The sequence below is a fragment of the Chenopodium album genome, chromosome 13 (assembly GCF_948465745.1).
Source record: "Chenopodium album chromosome 13, dcCheAlbu1.1, whole genome shotgun sequence".
NCBI lineage: Eukaryota > Viridiplantae > Streptophyta > Magnoliopsida > Caryophyllales > Amaranthaceae > Chenopodium > Chenopodium album.
Window position 1 is genome coordinate 10250508 of NC_137846.1, and position 21345 is coordinate 10271852.

General features: G+C 34.7%; 1 protein-coding gene and 1 long non-coding RNA gene across 2 annotated transcripts; both read right to left on the reverse strand.

The window, feature by feature from the left end:
- Window positions 1-401: 401 nt before the first annotated feature.
- LOC145576266 (uncharacterized) lies at window positions 402-1373 on the reverse strand. The gene is made up of 2 exons (XR_014098346.1): window positions 1197-1373; window positions 402-784 (listed from the first exon to the last, which is right to left on the reverse strand). It is a non-coding gene; the product is annotated as an uncharacterized LOC145576266 (long non-coding RNA).
- A 3250-nt stretch (window positions 1374-4623) lies between these two features.
- Window positions 4624-19411, reverse strand: LOC145576267 (uncharacterized). Its single transcript, XM_081634049.1, has 17 exons — window positions 19085-19411; window positions 18085-18590; window positions 17846-17930; window positions 17555-17596; window positions 17123-17185; window positions 13509-13558; window positions 13399-13426; window positions 13223-13297; window positions 13017-13127; window positions 12878-12938; window positions 12643-12756; window positions 11865-11983; window positions 11514-11583; window positions 9001-9042; window positions 7468-7508; window positions 6091-6217; window positions 4624-4900 (listed from the first exon to the last, which is right to left on the reverse strand). The coding sequence occupies exons 1-17, from the start codon at window positions 19391-19393 to the stop codon at window positions 4788-4790; spliced, it is 1956 nt and encodes a 651-aa protein (XP_081490175.1). The 5' UTR covers window positions 19394-19411; the 3' UTR covers window positions 4624-4787.
- Window positions 19412-21345: the final 1934 nt, after the last annotated feature.

The window sequence follows — 21345 nt, forward strand, 5'->3', positions numbered from 1 at the left end:
ACCCAACTCGAAACTAAACCGTTTACACAAACCTGATACCCCTTACTAATGCCTTATTATATATAGATATGCTAAATGTATTGAATGTAATAGTGTTACTCTTCCCACACCTTTTATTTTATATTTTTATTAAAAAATCAAAAAATCAAAGATAGTGTACTTGGGTTATTATTTATTAATGTACTGTATAAAGTATCAACTAAAACATTTTTGGGGTTAGAAAGCAATTAAAATTGCTATGTGAAACAATCTATATAATGGCCATTAAGAGGATTTTACTATATATATTTAAATATATTGACAATAACAAATTTAATAAAATAGACACAAAACTAAGTATTTACAGATTACAACAATTTTTCGAAATTAAAATTGCATAGGATAAAGCAATGGATAATACATTAATACCTAAAAAACACTTATACCATAACTAGGAGAAAATCAGATCATTTCATACAAGTATACAACCAAAAGCATCTCTTATGATGCATAAATTAAGTTTAAATTGCAACCATAGAGGAAATAGCTCAATATCAATTACAAAAACCACCGGTATGGGTAGGCAGAAACCAAAAATCAATTAGTTTTTAGTTATTTACTATTTAGTAATTAGTTAGTCACCATTCAAAATGCTCTATAGTACTTTTGAGCTCAACAACAAAAGGTGAACATAGCCTAAGCCTAAAATATACTGCTTTTTAATAGATACAAAATGTGACCATAATCCCATGTTGAAGTAGCAGCAACGAAGAACGAATGCGCCCCCTGTACTTGTAAAAAAGTCCTATAAATATGAAAAAACAGCAATTAAATATTAATAAGAACTGAAAGCAAGAACATTATAACAATAAGAAATGAAAAACAGCAAGTAAATATTAATAAGAAATTCGAAAAAAAAAAAAAAGAGAGAGATAGTAGTAAACGAGGATTAAACCACTGCAAAACAAAGTCAATTTCACAATTAACAAAGTCAAATTATAAAGATAGTAGTAAACGAGGATTAAACAACTAGGATAGACATAAGTCATGTAAATCGAGGATTAAACAACCCAAAACAACTAGATCTGGACATATACTTCATATTTAATTCCAATGTCATCGATTTTCACACTAATATTACTTAAACATTTAGATAGGCCAAAAAAAATGATTTTTTTTATTATACTTTAAAGCCTTAAAAAAAGATCAAAATATACCTTGGTTATGTGGAGGAGAAGAGTCGTTAATCGTGATATGGGCGAAATGAGCCGAGAGCTGACGAAATATACCTTAATTATGTGGAGAAGAAGGTCAATTTTTTTCTTTTACAGAGAGGGTCACTAGTTCTAGAGAGAGAGAGGGGGTGGAATACTGAATGAATGAATGGAGTTATGGAGGCGAATGAATTAGGTTAACAAGATCAAGATAAGTGGTCATATATATATGGTGGGCCTTATTGTGTCATCCTATACTAAAGTAGGATCATTTTAGGAGGGAATTTTCCCTCCATCCAAAACTTTACTATGTACTCACTTTTTTTTCTTTTAAAATCATTAATTTATCAACAAATTTATTTATTGATTTATTTGTGTTATCTAATTATTAATCTATTTAATATTTCTAAAAAAACTAATTTAAAGTCATATTTTAATTTATTTAATAAGGAAACTATAAAAGTAACTAATAAGGAGTTAGTAAATAAAAAATAATAATTAAAAAAAGTAACTAATAAGGAGATTTTTCTTTCAAAAAAAAAAAAGAATATAAGGAGATTATGACTAAATAACTAGTATAGCGTATTTATGATTCGACCAATTATAACCTTACTGATTCAAATTCATTAACTGATCAACTGAACATGCATAGTCATTTCTCGATTTTGACCCGATATGATACATATTGTATGATAGTGTGACACAACTCGATTATGACTTGAGTTAGTTCAAATGACTAAAAACTACTAGCTTATCATATATATATATATATATTTTTTTTAAGAAACTAACTTACTATAATTAGTAAATCGCTAATTAAAACAACATAAAAATACAACTGGCCTATTACCTATTACTATAAGCCTATAACTTTATAGCGTATTTATGATCCGACCAATTATAACCTTACTGATTCAAATTCATTAACTGAACAACTTAACATGTATAGTTATTTCTCGATTTTGACCCGATATGATACATATTGTATGACAGTGTGACACAACTCGATTATGACTTGAGTTGGTTCAAATGACTCACTTTTGCTCATTATTAGATCAATCCATTTTATTAATGACTCGTATAGTCATAATAGTTAACCCAATGTGTTTATGACTCGACTTGTTCTAATTTGATACCTATCCATTCAAACTTGTTTAAGTCTCTAGTTGATTTCGATCCGATTTGAATTCATGAATGACCTAATAAACCCAATACTTTATAACTTGACTCGATTATAACATTAGTGAACTTATTTGTTTAATTTACTATGGCACAATTCAATCAACCCAATTTGCTTTGTGACCCCTATTAATTGTGAGTTTATGACTAAACCCCTTCTAACTTGCTACCCAATTAACCTAATGTGTTTATGATTAGACCAATTACAACCTAACCCGTTCTTGCCCATTATCTAATTAACCAAATAATGATAAGAACAAATTTTAAGCCGATATGATTTATGACCCATTTTCAATTTAACCCAAATCGATTATGACTAGAACCAATAATGACCCGGCTCGGTTTTAGACCAGCTGTTTTGAACTGAAAATCATTTTCAAACTGACACAATTCAACCCGAACCGATTATGACCTAAACCGATGCCGACACGACCTGATTTACCTAATCAGTTTTGAACCGAAACCTATTTTCAAACCGACATATTTCAACCCAGACCGATTATGAACTGAACCGATAATGACCCAAACCAATTTCACCGATCTGTTTTCAAACTGAAACCCGTTTTCCAACCGACCCAGTTCAACCCAAACTGATTATGACCCGAATCGATAACAACCCAATCCGATTAAGTCTCGATCTATTTTGAACCGAAACCCGCTATAAACTGGCAAAACCTGTTTTCAAACCGACCCAATTCAACCCAAACTGATTATGACTCGAACCGATTACTACCCGATCCGATTAAGACCCGATCTGAATAGAAACCGCAATAAATATAACCAAACCAAACCGACCCGATAATTTTCAAAACCAATCCGAACTGACCCGTTGTTAATTTTAAAATGTTAAAACCTGACCCATTATAACCGATAAACCCAACCCAAAACTGAACCGTTTACCTGAATTGACACCCCTACTCGTAATAGATTTGGTAGTGGTATGCTGGATCCTCTAGTGTGAGCGTGTGACACGGAGTAGTACTTATTAGAAATTTAGAATGGTATGTTACTCAAGTCGGATTGTTTGAATTCCTTTTGTTGCATTGAAATGTCACTCGTAACATGCACTTAACTTTGGACTCGTTTGGTTGCAATGGGAATTAACTTCCCATGGTGATTTATAATTATGGGAAATTATTTCCTTCCTCAAATTCCTAGGAAGTTGCTTAGTTTGTTTGGTTGGCATTAGGGATATTACAATTATTAGGAAATTTGAATGACTTGAGGGGGTGGGTAAGTGAATTCCCACATTATGTGGGAAATTGAAATTCCTAGGAATTTCTATTTCCTCCATTTTGCATTTTTTTGGTTAACCAAACAACACATCAATAATGTATTTCCTAAAAATTTTGAATGCCTGCATAAAATTGGCGCAACCAAACAAGTCCTTTATCTTTTTGTTGATTTGTTTTATTACCATTGAAGAGTCATGTGTCTTTCTAACTCTTCTTGTCCCATTTCAACTGTTTGTTTTATTACCGTTGAATAATCATGTTTTACTAACTATTCTTATTTCGCTTCACTTGTTTATTTTTATTACAAAAAATGAGGGGTCATGTCCTAGTGAGCAGTCTTGTTCCAATTAAATTGATTGTTGTATCTTAGTTACTTTTCAAATTATAATTATTCATTCACAACTAGAAATTGGGTTGATCATCTTACGTCCATGTGTTTCCATTGCTATAAACACATACATTTTTTTTATTTTATCCATGATCAAACAAGCACGCAAATTTCATGAAAGTTTTAAACATATAGGATGTATTTCACCAAAAACTCTAGCTCAAGCTCTTGATGTTGATCTGTAAGAGGTATTTGATCAAGTATAATTGACAATTTCATCTCAATATACTTTCCAAACATAGTGCTTTCCCAATTAACTGCACCAAAGATTGCACCTCAAAATGAAATTGAATGTATCTTGGATGTCATGGGTGATAGAGAAAGGGAGAAAGAACATATTTAGATGTTTAACGATTACTTCGTAGTTAATTCAGTAAATAACGAGAAACAACTCCATTAGAACAAACTATTGCAACATGAAAAAGGTACTTGAGGGGATCTATATTTCCGGCAACAAAGAGAATTGATTTAACTTAACATGGTACTACGGCAAAATCAATACATGTAAATAAACATATTCCTTTAAGATTATAGACACTTAGGCATGACTACATAATAGTATAACACATATCCTCTTATACAACTTCGACAATGGTATAACCATTTAACAAATTGCTTATCATCCATCATAAGCCATTTCCTCAACTAACTCATATAGTCACTAGTACTTGACATTGTCTACAGCACCAAACGAGGATATTTGTGATTTTCCACTTTAGATAATCACATGAAAAAAAATAGAATTTACACAGCCTACGTATGTTCATGTGATCCAAAAGAAAGTTTTAGAATTCAAAAGTCCGTTTGCCTTCTTATCTGGGAGTCTTGCTCAGTCCATCTTCGGCTTTCTTCCCACAACTGGTTTTCCAACCCTAACTTCCGGAGCTCCATAAGCCCTCGCTCAACTATTTTACAAAAAAAAAAGAAGAATGACATATAGAGCTTGATCAATGTGCCTAAAATGACTATGATGACACATATGAAGAGGTTTCACATATCTGGACAATCATGGCTATCCACAAAAATCAGGCAGACAAATCTGAGACATTAAAGACAAAGAATCCAAATATTAATATGATGTACAAGTATGACTTTGTAGCGGTTGTTAGTGCAGAAACTTGAACCTGGAGCAAAAAAAATTCTCAAAGGCCAAGAATAAAGTACAGTAGTAGAAAGGTTTTGCAGCAGAAATTATGCTTGGCTGCGGTCGTGCTTACAAACACAAGAAAACTTTGTCACAAAGAAAGTACCCTCTGAAATAAAAATGAATAATTAACAGTTTGAACAAATAGTAAACTCCTGCAGCTATGTATGATTACAAGATTTGTTCATTGGCATAAACAAAATACACCTCTTCTAAGGGCTACTGTCAGCAACGGTGAATACAATCAGCAACAATCTATTAGTTGAGCATGCAATAAAATGGTAAACGAAATATAATTTATGAGTGAAACTCAACCAGTATGCATTTACTAGACATCATCAAAAAGGACTGTACAAAATTATAAGACGGACTAAAACTTCAAAGAGAAGAGAATATGAATTTATGGTATTTTATCATACACTTTAAATATAAATTGCCATTTCATTTTTCTCATGTTTTGAATTTTATCCTACTTACACCATGGAATGCTTCTCAAAGACTGTACCACCCTCCACCACATATAATACGATTATACGAGAGTAGTGAGTTCATTATTATTTCAAACAAATGGGACAATTTTTTTTAGGTTACTATGTATTGGATAAGTAGAACCGGAATTTCTTCCGGTGTTCCCTATGTTCTCAGTCTTCTCGCCCAATGCAGTGTTGCCCATCCCTCTTCAATGTGATGATTTGCCAAAGCAATTCCTCCATTTTTTCACATGTACATTAGCTCGTATTAGTCCATAAAGTAGTTAAGACTCTCCAATAAAGCTTAGATGAAATAAAGCTTTTCTATCAAACTAAACTTTCAAAATGTCCCTGTACCAGCTTAAAATTTCTGCTCTCTTTCAGAGCTTATTTCAACATTAGATCAAACGATTGAATGTCTAGATGCAAACAATCTATACATATGACTTTTCATTGAGAAGCAAAGAGAGAAATAAGATACCATCAACTGCATCATGCGAGGAACTTGCTCGTGCACTATGGTTGATCCAAAAGTGCAGGCGCTCATCTGCTATGTCTGGTTCTAGACCATGGTTTCTAGCTCTTCTCCAGAAATAAATCAGCCAAGCCTGGTAGTACCCAAAAAAAAAAAAGATCATCTAATGTTTAGAAAGGAGCAGTAAAATAAAAATTGAAAATTATGGAATGATTGAACACCCTAAAAAAGGTTACAAAAATGAAAAGGCAGAGGAACTTCCATGAAATCCAGCTTAATTGGGCTCTCTCTGATATTTGTCTGGACAAATGGAGCTCGCGAAAGTAAGAAGAGAAATCTTCTCTGTATAACAAACACTAAGTTCCCAACACTAGAATTCAAGGGGCCAAGGCTTTTCAATAAAAAAAATCTGAGAATCAAAACTATGCTAAGCCACATTTCCAAATAGAGAATCAAAATTGAGACTTCAATCATACAAAATGAGAGACAAACCCTTTCTTCATATATTTTTGAAATACTATACAGAGTATACACCATTTTCTTAAATTCACTAGCCAAACACGCAAAAACAAGGACTAAAGACAAAGATGATAGAAAGAAATCAGACTGAAATTTTTTTCTAATAATCTCAGTATGTTAGAATTTCAAATAAATTTGTGCATGCATTTTCTTCAAGTACTTGTTCCCAAACAACATTTGAGGAATAACAAGCATTATTTCTTACATGAATTTCAAACTTGTAATTGAGGTTGTGGCTAAAGTGTATGGATTACCAGACAAATTATTTTAAAGCATGCTGAATGAAAATTCTACTCCTTTTGTCCCGTTTGTATCATTCTATTTACAGAAATATATATAAAGCTAAGCATTCCAGGCAATGGATAATTGCCCACAACTAAAGAACTACTACGTCATCACCAGTTATATAAGCTTCTGAAAGTAATATAATACAAATGGGAAAACAAAATGGATCAGATTGACAATACATATATGACTAATATGAGGCTGGATACTACATCCTCCGTTTCACTAAAATTGCAACAGTTGCTGATTTGGATTGTTACAGAAAAATTGCAACACTGCTCTTTATGATAACTTTTACAACTTAACCCATATAATTTCCCCATACATTCATACTTGACCCATTTACTTTCAATATTCTTAATTTTTGTATAATCACATAGGTTAGTGACCCCAATTGCTACCTCTCTCCTCTACCCTAATATATTGTGCCAATTGTGAATGTTGCAATTTCAGTGAAACAAGGAAGTATTAGGAAAGAAAAAAAGTAGCTGGAATTTCCATTCAATACAAAGAACAAGCACTAACTATATGTATACACAGATATGGATTGAAGAAAAGCTTGGGAATGTTACATCATACCTGCTTAAATTGCACTTCTTCAGTCTCCTCTTGACTCAGATCTGAAATAAGCACAGACTTGGATAATTAATTACAGACATAAATTAAGAATAAACTGACAATTTAAATCATGCCTCTTTTCTCCATTTGTTATTTGATTCCTAACTAGTGCTACACCCTGCAAATCATTTTGTTCATATCATTAACTCCCTTTATCTTAAGTCATTTTTGACCTCCCTTAAATCCTTTTTTGAAATACATTGTCCCAATTCCTTGCTAGTGCATCCTCAAGGATGTCTAACATACCCAAACCAATGTAGCCAGTTCTCCCTGATCAATCCTTAATATCCGTACATCAGCTTTTGCTCAAATATTTACATTCCTTATTTTATCCCTTAGGGGTTCCCACACATCAATCTCAACATACGCATCACTACTATACTCGTCTTCTAAATGCTCCTTCCATAAACATTTTGACCCACACAATAATGCCTATCTAACTGCCATCCTATTGAACTTTTCTTTCATCTTAAAAGGCCACAACAATCGCATAATAACCCAATCACTTCACTCCGATCCACTAAAGAGTTAAGACACCCAAACTTAGTGAGTTTATGAGTTATATCCAGGCTGGTATCTCCATTCCTTTGCAAAATAAATCCTAGATACATATGACATTCTCTAATAGTTTGTCTCCTTACAAGAAAATTAGTAGCGAAATTGAAAATAGGATTGGGAAGTTGAGGATGGATCATATGACATTCTCTAATAGTTTGTCTCCTTACAAGAAAATTAATAGCGAAATTGAAAATAGGATTGGGAAGTTGAGGATGGATGAGGGGAAAGTAAATAAGAGGTAAGGAAGAGGGAGGAAAATGTGGCTTCCCTTCTTTTGTACAGGAAATGTTTTCTACCATAGAGAGTATAATTTTCCACCCCTTCACAAACCAAAAAAGGAAAACGAGGAAAATGGGAGAATTATTTTCCATGAAAACATTTTACGTCAAACCAAACACATCCTAAACCTAAAACCTCGTGATTCTAACTATTGTCTCCACGCTCCAACTTTTAGCATTAACTCCAGCTCTGTTCTCATCAAACAACACTAGTCATCTGCAAATAGTAAACACTCGTACACAGACAACCATGTCCACACCAATTCAATGGGTAGCCTGTAGCCACCGGCATTAATGTAGAGGTACTGGCGATAAACCTTTACACTTCCTTTTCAGACATACTGACAGGCAAAAATAAATATAGATCATAGAATAGTGGCCTTATTTTGAAGTTTTCCTACTTCTTTGAATCCTTAGTTTGTATAACATCACACCATCAATGCTATAATAATACTCGCCTTCATACTGTTTGTCAAAAATATGTTTGCAACAAATTATATATATTTTTCTACTATGGAAGTCTGATATATAGGAGAAATTTACTTCATGGCTACATGGGTTAAGTAAAAAATGTGAATGAAAAAACTTGCAATATGTCAATCAATTCTCTAAGGATTAGAATTTCAATGGATAAAATATCTGTAAAGATGCAACTCACCAAACGCTTCTGCAAATTTCATACTCGGAGATCTCGAGTCATCTGTAAAGTAAAGTGGGAAAATTGTTCAGTAAAAATGATCTGGAACAAGCATAAAATATTCTGCATGGCAAACTAGATTAAAAAAGCACCAGCTTTATATGAAGTAAACTCTTGAGAGGAGTCATAAGCTAACCTGGTATAATAAGACACAATCTAGTGATAATTTCAAATGTGCTCTGTCATAAGCTAAGCTGGTCTAATAAGACACAATCTGGTGACAGTTTCAATAGTGCTCGTGGGCAATCTTTCAGGGTAGAAGTTGCCATTATTTGTCAGAAAGCAACATATTAGAGAGTTGGTTCCCTTCAAGGTCAAGCAAAGAACTATAAGGGAGAAGACCTCTCTGGTTTCCTTTTGATCGCCAAACGTCTATTCAATACCAGTATACACATCATCCAAAGACATGGAATAAAATTTAGATATAACATCTCATGTTGCCTAACATGGCCTTATTAGAGATACTTTAATAGTTAATGTCAAGACAAACCCTATTCATCAACTCCATTCAACCAAATACTAAAAGGCACATAAATTGTACCTGGTGTACACTTTTTGGAACTGAGAGGCAGAGAGGGTAACACTCACCTTGTTTAGGGTTTAGTATTAGTACTATGGTCATCAAAGTTCAACCTAAACAAATTTGATTTTTACATAAAAACACAATCACCCACATAAATAAACCCACTTTTGGCTAGTGTTTGTTTTAGGCTCTAAAAATGTATTTCCCTTTGATGGTTTGACCTTTCCAAGAAGATAGGGAGGAAGGAAGATAGGCTCCAGATGTTATGTTGACGGATAATGTTTTAGCCCATTTAGTTTTTTTTTTTTTTTGGTGGATTGATGGTGTTAGGTAGACCTGGCAAACGGGTCGTTCGGGTCGGGTCAATCGATATTCGGGTCGGGTCGGGTCAATTCGAGTTTCGGGTCAATGATTGTTCGGGTAGGGTCATTTTGGGTCCAAATGTCGAGTCAAATTCGGGTCGGGTTAGGTTTGGGTCGGGTCAATTCGGGTTTGGTCAATCTTCGAGTAAAATTGTCGAGTCAAGTTATGATCGGGTCATGTTTGGGTCGAAACTTTGGGTCAAGGGATCAAGCTCAAATAGTTAAATCTGTTATTGTTATTGTTGTGGCTTGATAATTCATTTCTCATATTTGTAATCCTACTTGTCTTAAAGGATTTGCAGGAAGGTAATGAATCTTAGTTTTCTTTGGGACTTTTTAAATGGATAAATGATTTCAATAAATTAAATAGAAAAAGAAAAGGAAAATAAAAATAAAAGAACATTCAAAACAGGCAAATTATATACTCCCTCCGTCCCAAATTACTCGCAACGGTTTGACTTTTTGCACTATTCACGCATTTCACTTTGACCATCTTTTTTAGCTATTATATGAAAGTCAATGTAATCATGTAAGATGTTGGGTCTATTTTAATGTATAGTTTCTTAATATAAACTTTTTATAACTTATTAAAATATATAATAAAAGATATCAACGGTCAAACATATACATCGGCAAGCGTGTCCAATCAAAATGTTGCAAGTAAACTGGGACAGAGGGAGTAATAAATATCAACTAAAAGATACAATTCAATTTGGTTTAGGTTATTTCAATAAGTGTTTATTTGGGTAAAGTAATTAAGCCCTAAATTAGTTGATTAAGTTATGTTGAGTATCTGTTAATTTTAGATTCGGGTCATTTTGGGTATAGTTCGGGTCGCTTCGGGTCTGTTTGGGTCAATCGATTCGGGTTAAGATCGTGTCGGGTCAACTCAGATATCAGGTCACTTCAGGTCAGGTCAATTCGAGTATCGGGTCAATTCAGGTCGGGTCAATATGGGTCGGATCAATTCGGGTCGGGTCAATATGGGTCGGATCAATTCGCGTATCGGGTCAAGTTCGGGTTAACTCCACTTCGGGTCGGTTCGGTTCAGCTTCGTGCTTGGGTCAATTTTGGGTTGATGTTTTCGGGTCAATTTTGGGTTGATGTTTTCGGGTCAATTTCGGGTCACGGGTTGGGTCATTCGGGTCGGGTCAGGATTGCCAGCTCTAGTGTTAGGTGATGTATCATAACTTCATAAGCCCTTATATTGGTAAGAAACAAAATTTTATTTTCCAAAGAAAAAAATTCGTAACACAAAAAATGTGATAAATTCTTCAAATTTGGTCCCTATGATGAACCGGTTACAAATGATTTACCATATGAGTACGTTTTATATTTACAATCTTTGAAATACAACCATCAAATGCTTCACAATAATAAGAGCCAGCACAATTTAATGAGTAGCTTTTGTATAAAAATCCAGCATGTACCAGTGTGTACATGCCCTTGTTTTAACGTGCATGTGAGCACTTTAGGCATGGCATTAGTCTTTTTGTTAAGTGGTCACTGAGGTGTAATAACAACTAAGCGATAACATCACAAGTGTGCTTAATGCATGAAAAGAAGGAGAACAGCAATAGTTTGCAAACCTGTAAAAACAGGTTTCTTCATATTTCTCCGTCTATGCTGAGCCATTGCAACCCTGATGGCATCTTCCACCTTCAAGGAAACCAAATAAAAAATTACGCTTACAATGACAGCTAATCTCTTCTGCGTCCCATAATAGAAAATAAAAACCAGCTCAAACTCAGCAAATGTCTAGTTTGGCAGGCAGAGAGCATAAAAACAAGGGATGCCTCATCTCATAGAAATAAACATGCATTCAAAGGATCAAAAGTCTATACAATTTCTAATAATTATACATGCAGGAAATAAAAAATGCACAAGTATAGTAGAGTTTCAGAATTAGGAGTAGTTCTAATGAAAAATATGGCATCAACCTTAAGTACAGATAGTTCCCTCAGACCTCTCTCTACCATTAGCATGCTCTCAGTGCTTCCCTCTCCTGAAAGTTCACTGACTTCACGGATTGTCTTTTCCCTTTTCTCATCATTGTTAGCTGCACATAAGTAGACAGTGGATTGATTAGAACACGAGGGATTTTCTTACATATGATGTCTTTTTCATTAAATAGTTCACTTGGTGCCAATACATAGTCTACATTCACAATCAGATTTGCTTTTAAGTTTTTATTTTTTCCACATGATTTGGTTAAGGACAACTAATACCATAAAACCTCTTCTATGCACAAACCACAGACCAGAAAACCCCTCAGCTGGACCTTCCAGGAATGCAAGAGCCATCGCTGACCATCAGTGTTCCAACCTTAGCCCAGTGATGGCACTCTGACAAGTGACAGATATCAGCCATGCTCATCTATGGCTCAATTACAGGTTTGGAGAGCCCGGGGATCACCAAGGAAGCAAGGGGAAGTGGAAAGGAGGAAGGATTTATCCATCTTTGAGAATCCCAAAATGCCCTTTACAAGATCATAGTACTAAACTACTTATACCTAAAGATGTATGACACCTTAGAAGGAGATAGGAAAAAAAAAAAATACCCTGTATTGAGTCTGACATTTTTGAAGAGAGAGTATTTACTGGGGGATAATGTGTCAGAAAAAAATCCTTCAAAAATTATTATTTCAGTAATATTCAGAATTAACATATAATGATATATTTGCAGTAATAACAAACGAAAAGAACAATATTTCTGCACCTGAGTGACTGTCATCCTTTGCTTTCTGTCCTGCAGCAATAACAATCTCGACAGGTAGAGGGGCAAAGGATGACCAATATTCAAGTTTGGCTTCCGCAATATCTGGATAGATACCTTAGAAATGTATATAGCCATATATCAGCTTTCATTATTTGCATTATAAAAAAAAAAAAAACAAAAATAAAAGAAGACAATGATTAAATGTCAACAGGCTCTTGCTAAATTAATCAATTACCATATCGTACACATAAACTCCAGTATCGAGCAAGCCAACACCTCTTAAGAACCACCTCTTCCTATTCCAACGTTATGAACCATGTAAATACAATTGGAAACAGCTATAATAAGACATGAAAGAAGAGTAGAGCTCAAACCATCTCTTCCTGCGTCAACATTAATCTATGAACCATGGACCGAAGGGATCTTAATTCAGACTCAGACTCCTGGAGTTGATCAAGTGCAGAAATTGCCTCATCCCTTGCAGTCTATTCAAAATAAAGTGTCATTTATCTATTAAAAAGCATGAAAAGAAAATATAGTCGCTGAAAAATAGGTAGCCAGAGAAGGTAAAATTTGATACCTCTGCCTCTATCCTAAGTGCCACAACATCTCCAGTTTTGCCACCATATTTTTGTGAAGCAACTCTGAGTGCAGCCTGCACATGAAGAAAGAGGTGGATTAAGTAACCCAAGGCAAATGTTTCAAAAACTATGGCATAATATAGGCAAATACAATAGCACAGTTAGGATAACAGACCTCCCTTTGCTGTAAGGCTGCCTCTTTTCTGAAGAGTAAAAAAGATATCAGCCATTTAGCCATAATTAAACATTAGAACTAAGTGTAAAGGTGTTTAAAATAATGCTTGCCTGTTTAAAAGCCGAGCTTCCATAGTCACACCCTCTCCGAGATTAGCAACCTAAAACCAAGGAAGCATGCATTTAAATGGAAAAATGGAAAACTACTGAAAGTTGTATGATTAGTCAAAATAACATATTGAGATTTAACATCAATAATTACAATATCCAAAGGATTTATAGTTGAAGGTTTCCAAAAGACTTACGGAATACACCCATTAACAATCGAATATCTAATGTGCATACTCTTCTCAAAAGGGGTTTTGTTTAATAATATATTTCCCGTCCAAGAATCAATTTTCTAAGCAGTGGCGGAGCAAGGATTTTGACAATGGTAGGGCACTGTCTATCGGGAAATCCTCTTATATCAAGGCCCTAAAACCCGTCTCCTTAATTTTTTCAATTAAAAAAAATCTAGATACAATCACGTACTGCATAGCAATATAATCGTGAAAGGATGTTCTTAATATCAAGATTAAAATTTATTGGGAAATTCTCACTGGTGAACTCCAATTACTTAATTTTACAAGTAGTAAACATTCTTAAATTTTATTATCAATGGTAAACCCCAAATAGAATGACTAATCAATTGGTAACCTTAATAATGATTTATTCTAATTATTTAATTATAGTTAACATTTAAAAAAAAAAAAAACTGAAATTCCAATTTTGCCCTTATTTATTGCCTCACCCACCTAGCCACCTGACCCAAGCCCTAGCCACCTGACCCACCCAACTGACCCACCCACCTAGCCATCTAATCCAACCTAGCCACCTGACCCCTTCCCCTTGACCGACCGGCGCCTACCAACTGACAATTTTCAGCATCGTTTGTGGGAGGTGGGGCGAATTAAAGGAAGAACAGCAGCAGAAGCACTGCTACTTCGGTGGTGTTGCGGGCTGGTGCTAGGGTTGGAGGTTGTTGAAATTAGGGAGGAAAAGGGAGGGGGTTGGGCGTCGGGATCGGGGAAGTCGAGGGGTTGGGCGTCGGGTTCGGGGGTTGAAATCAGGGAGGGGGTTTGGCGTCGGGATCGGGGAAGTCGAGGGGTTGGGCATTGGGGTCGGGGGTTGAAATCAGGGAGGAAAAGGGAGGGAGTTGGTGGTTTGGGCGTCGGGGTCAGGGGTTGAAATCAGGGACGATTTCTTTGACGGAGGTTTTGGCGATGATGGAAGTGTCGCGGCCGGCGGTGGATTGTTGGAGGGCTTGGAGAAGGGCGCCGGATTGTTGGGGGAAAGAGAGAAGGTAGGGCGGGGTGGCTGGGCGTCGTCGGCTGAGGATGGGGGAGGTCGGGAGTTGGCGGCGGTGGGGGAGGTCAGGCATCTCCAGCAGAGGCATGGACGCCGGCAGGGAAGGGTTGCCGGTGGCTAGGTTGGGTGGGGGAGGGGTTTGGTTTTTTTTTTTTTTTTTTGAAAAATATTTTTATAATAATTTAATTATTAAAAAAATAAAAAACTAACCATAGTTAAGGATTTTTTTATTAAAATAACACTTATAAGTGGTAATCAAAATTGAGGTTTACCATTGATAATAAAATTTAAGAATGTTTACCACTTGTAAAATTTAGTAATTGGAGTTCACCAGTGAGAATTTCCCAAATTTATTTAACAATCCTATTTGTCAAACCACAATTATAGAGTATTCCAAAATCCATCAAATGTTACCCCGAGGACTATAAGAAATGACCAATGTAAAAAAAAAAAATAATATGCTAGAGATCAGCTCAGGCCTCCTATATTGGTCACATACGCAAGGAAGAAGCAGGGCAAGGGGAGTGGAATCAGTTAGCAATGCAAGGGTAGAAGAGTCTTTAATGAAATAATTCTGTTAAGAAAGTTTGTTATGGATTGAGGGGAATCTTTAGGCAAGTGTTGAGCTGGCTTAGTCTATTTAAGGGGGGAATAATCTGTTGTAAGGATCATGCTAAATTGTTGTTAAGTGTGATTAATACTGGGAGAGCTCCTTTCCTCTCAAATGAAAGGTGTATTGAATGCGTTTTGCTAAACATCAATACATACTATCCTTCCTCTTCTCTTATTTACTCTGTTCTTCTCTTAGATTTCTTACAGTATTATCTAATTCATAGCATAATACTTCCGATGGGTTCAAAATCACTAAACAAGTTCTTCGTATCAAATATCATGATATATAAAAAAATAGTAACTAAAACTAATTATTTGAGTGTGCATATGTTAAAAGAAATATCAAAACCAATTTCATTATCTTAATGGAAAAGTAATCTTGCTCAATTTTTTATTTATTTTTTTGTATTGGATAAATAGAACATTAAGTACAAAAATTTAAAAATAAAATAAACAAAAAGAAAGGATGTTGAGGAAGAGAATAGAACCCATGACCTTAGATAGAAAAATTAGTGGTCTAACCACTAGGATGTTGATAAGCTAAGATAATATTTTGCACTTTATATTCTATTCATCTAAAATACTCAATTGAACTTTTTTTTTTTTTTTTCCTCTGGTGTGCCCTACCAGGACCTCAACTAGCTCCGCCCCTGATTCTAAGGAGACTCACCCACCCTTCTAATTTAAATCGAAACACTACCACTCAAACACTTGCAATAAAGAAGACGGAAGGGGTCCATTCAAGACCTTCTACCACTTTGTCCAGAGAGTAAGAAGAAAAGGAAAAAAAAAGGGCCTTCTACCTTTATCCTCTAAAACAAAAATGGCAAGTGTTTTAATATTTCTCTTTTAATAGAGCCAGCATGTTAACAGCATTATCCAATTGGTTAAATCAACTTGTTGCCAATGTAAAATTATGTACCTCCAAGAACTGGATGAGAACAAACCTCGTACTTGCATTCTTTTTCAAAATCAGTCGATTCATACTATCGCTTTTAATCAACTAATTATCTAAAATGTTTCAAATATATTCACGTTACTCAAGAACAATGTATCGCTTAGAATCGACTTATTCTCTAAAATGTTTCTAATTTATTCATGTTACTCAAGAACTATGTTTTTAAGGTGAACCAGTGAGCTGTGATTGACACCCTTAATTACTTTAGCCTACACTTCGCTGAACAAATATTGTTGATTTTTTAAAAATCTGTAAATATAGAAAATTTTAATAAAGAAATCATCACAAGAAAATAATTCCTCCATGAAGAGGCCAAAATATTTAATGAGCAAATGTTTGAAGCAATATCTCAGCCAATATAATGAAGAAGTAGAGATAAAATCAGCTATCTGTTGGATTATTAGTTTCTAAGGTATTACAAGTCAGCATTGTTTATATCACTTGGTACGACAGCTTTTAATAAGATTATATCCTTGTAACAACAGTTCAAATTCCAGAGCTCAGTAATGAAATTATCACAAAGTGGCTCACAATATGAAAAACAATGTATTTGAGTTTCTCTAAGAATGAATCAGTAAAACAGTCATGTTATGTTTAGAATCCTACTAGGATCAAATTCAAGTTCACTAAAAGACATGTTAGGAGCTTAAAATAAAATAAAAATAAAAATAAAAAACACTTCCTTGAAGAAACAAACTCAAAATGGTGACATTCTGCAAAAGGTATTTATCCATAAAGACAGAACTTTCTCTTTATTCAAAAGCAATGCAAACCTACACTCCAATAGGCTTCCAAAGTAGAACTTTACCTGTTTCTCAAGTTGCTTAGCTCTTGCTTCAGAATCTTGAAACCGTTCCTCTGCAATTCGGAGCTGAATAAACATGCATCATAAGTGAAAGCAAAAACAGAGACAGTAAATACCATAACTAAGAATCTCTCTTAAACCAACCCAGATTCAATGCATTTTATGGGCTTAAGCAAGAATAATGTGGTGTTGTGACACATTGGGATAGCGATGGTCCCTTAGACTACCATCTAAAAATCAAGATCTTCTAGGTTAATTGCAAAACATTTGTTGAATGCCTATTGAAACTATTTTTATATACAACCAAGAATAAGTACCAAATATACCAACCATTGTCAACAATGCAATAAACCTCCAAACTCATCAAACATAAGACCATAATTGAGAGTCAAGAATATATAGAGAAGGAAAAAATAATCCAGCAATGTACTGCACCTTGTCAAGAAGACTGTCATTTTCCTCCTGCAGCATATCAAGCTGCACAAAATATTTAAAATAAGATAATTAAGTATGGAGAGAAATTACAGCAGAGAGGTGAAAACTGGTAAAAAAAAACCAAATGAGAGAAACAGAAGAAATATAACTAAAACATCAGATATAAGTGAATATATTGAAATTATCATGCACACAACTCTGAAGTGTTTGGCGTACCACAATGAAAGGTTCTCTCCAATAATAGCAGGAATCTAAATGCATTTTGTATAGGTTAGAAAATAGAAGATTTACCTCATCTTGAAGGGCTGTTGAAGAAAGCTGATCATTAGTTTCTTTTGGCTCTCTTGATATCATGCTTCCAAAGTCCATTGACAACCTATTATATGTCAAAAAATAATAAGAATTAGTGTTAATAAGACTGGTAATGCTACAGATAAGCTTATCAACTAAATCAAACATGTCAGCATAGTTTAGAACACACTACATATCTTCCCCAATTTAAAGTTTCACCATCTGAGAGTTTGCACTACCTCCTACTACTGACGCTACCAGCCATTGGACTCGATATAGTTGGTTGCTTCATAGATGTTTTAACAGCAGGGGGCATCATAGTAACTGATTTAATCCCTGAAGGTCGACTTGTCAAGATAGAACGAGCAGATGGAGGCTGTTCAGAAGGATTGATGGCCATAGAAGATCGCTCAGATAAATTGTGTTCCTCAGAGTTCACAGGCACAAGGGAATGAGCAGATGGTTCTCCATTAGTTCTAACAGATAGAGATGCCCTTCCACTCAAGGCATTTTGTTCTTCCACCATATCTATTGAATCCATAGAAGACCTAGATGTTTTAACTGCAGTTACTAGAGGAGTTGATGACTGCTTTGGCTCCTGAGAGTTAATGGAGTTTTGAGATAGCCGACCTGCTGAAGATGGTCTTGGTAATGGATGTTCATTGTTCTTGGCAGAGAAAGATGGACGAGGACCCATTGGAGTTCGCAGTGGCGTAGGTTGCTCAGTAGCAGCTGGACGAACTGACTACAAAAGCGACACAAGATTTCCATGTAAGTTGGGTTTCCAAGAATGCAGCCACATCATTAACCCCGTTCCCATATTTTTTAATTTTATTTTTAATTATTATCCCAAGTAGAAAACACAAGATTGACGACAATCATCGCGTAAATTATTAGGCTGGTGCATTCTTTTAGCAAGGTTAAATTTAATACTCTTTGAGTCATAATTATCAGTATAATACTCAGAAACTAGGCCAAATTTTAGCATGCTCAACAGATCAGACACCCCCTCTCCTAATGCATACCCTAGTACTTCACCGCTCCATCAAAACCAAGAGTCAATAAATCTTAGGAGGTAATAAAAACTGAAAGTATAAGATAATATCACTCAATCAATTATAGCTACAACTAATACTTTGTAAACAATTATGTGCGTGAAAATGCTCATCAACCTTACCAATCCTAACACAAACCCTCATTTCTCTTAGAAACAAACGAACCATATGATCATAAAAATACCTTGGGAGATCGAGGTCTACCAGGCCTTCCAGCAGCGCGCCCAAGGCCACCAAGCGAGCCCACAGGTTGATAATCAACAAGAAGATCATCCTCATCTTCATCATCATCATCGCCTGAATGAGCCATTACTTGTGCAAGTCTCTGAGCCGCCGCCATAGCAGCCACATTTTGAGGCTTCTTCATGGCAGATACCCCAGAAGACGAAGAACGAGCGTGACGATGCACCGGTGACATAGTCACTGGAGATGCAGGGTCACTTGGGCTATCTATACTCTTTTGTCTATCATACCTTGACCTGAACCGATCCATAATTGCCAAAAATGATCATAACCTACAATACCCAACAACAAAAAACGATCATTCAATCATTATTCATGCCATTACGCTATAAAGAAGATCAATGAATTCATCGAGGCATTTTATCAAACAGTTGGCGTGCATTACATTAGGCAAGATGAATTTCAACGCAAGAATGTAACTTTCTTCTTGGGATTTTGGTTTACGTAGTTGGGTACGTGAGATCTAACCAGGAATGATGAGGGTTGTGTTTGCATGAGCGGTTTTGATTATCTTTTTCTCTTTCCTCCATTGTTTTTGGGTATATCCTGGTACGTGTAATAGCAACAGAGAGCTGTTTGCGGGTTTCTTTGAGAGCAATAACCGTTTTTTAAAATGGTTCATTTCTTTTTTATGTAAAACTTGGGTGGACAAACATAAAATTCAAAATTATTTATTTTTTTGGACAAACAAAGGTAGCTAGAGTGAATCCTCGATAAAGCTTAACTACTCATTCTTGTTTATAATACTTCTTCTTTTTTGTAGTGATCGTAACATTTAGATTTTTACACTATTCATATACTTACTTTGACTATTTTTTTATCAACACAATAATATATGTTGTCACTTTATATATAAATTCATTATATTTATCATTAATGATCAAAGTTGTGCATTTGGCATATATATCAGTCAAATTGTTGCAATTATTTTTTTTCCTAATTTATACTAGTATTACAATATTAATAGTTAATTTTGTTTTACCAAGTATAGACCTATAGTTTTATATTGAGCATATGAGCATATCGTACGGAGTAATAGACATATGCCACTTTCTCATGCCAAACTTCATCATGCATTTTTAAGAGGCTCCACCCACCAATTTTTATAAACTCAGGCCAGTTCTCATTAGATTATTTTCAATTCAGTTCAGCTCTAATAAGTTTATATCTAATAATATTGCTAATGATTTAAAGTCAAATTTCATACTTTTAAGCTTATATTACAACAACAACAACAACGACAATAATAATAATAATAATTTTGATAAAATTCAACACCCCCTGGGCATCGTGATGTCACCGACTCACCGGCAAAAGGATTCAAGAAGAACACCCTCGTTCCTACGTACACTCGACGCTGAGCAGAGAAGCAGAGGACTGGAGCTGAGATCGGCAACTTCGACAAACCACAACGATAATCAACAGTTGTGGCCGGATCTGGAGGACTATGGGAGGAAGGAGAAAGGGGCGAAGAGAAAGAAAGTTGGTTTGGGGTTAGGCCTTGTATTAATGGGAATAATAAAGAGTAGGGATGACCGTTGGCTCTGTTGCTTTTGTTCCAGTTTTTTGTTTTTTTTTTCTATTTATTTTATTTTATTTTGTTATTCATTTTGATAATTTTTTAAAAGGTGTTTTATGTTCTTTTGTCATTTTAATATTTTATTTTTTAATTATATAGTATATGTTTTTAAAATGTTTTGGGGTTCCATGTTTTTAATATATTTTTCATAAATATTTTAATTATATAGTATAATTTTCATAAATATTTTAATATGTATATTTGTATATACACATATATATAATAATGAACCAAAAATACTAATTCTTTTTTGAGAAATCTCAATGCATACATATGAAAAGGAATCAAAAATATGAACAATTATTGCATGTATAATTTTCGTAATTACAAAATATCACTAATTTGGTAAGAAAAAAGCTAACAAGTGCCCTCGAGGTGCTCGTTAGTAAGATCCATTTAATAACCAAGATTAGTGGTTCATTTTGTTGTTCTATTTGTCTCTTAGTAAATGTGAGGAATGCTTCAATTATCAAACTGGCTACTCGTAAAAAGAGGACACGTGTTCATGTTGATATGCCTAAATTCTTATGAAACTGATTGACTAAATGCATCGTTAGAATGCCTTTAAGACGAGTTTGAATATGTCATATGTGTGTTCCAAAGTAGTACTACGTATTGGGGAA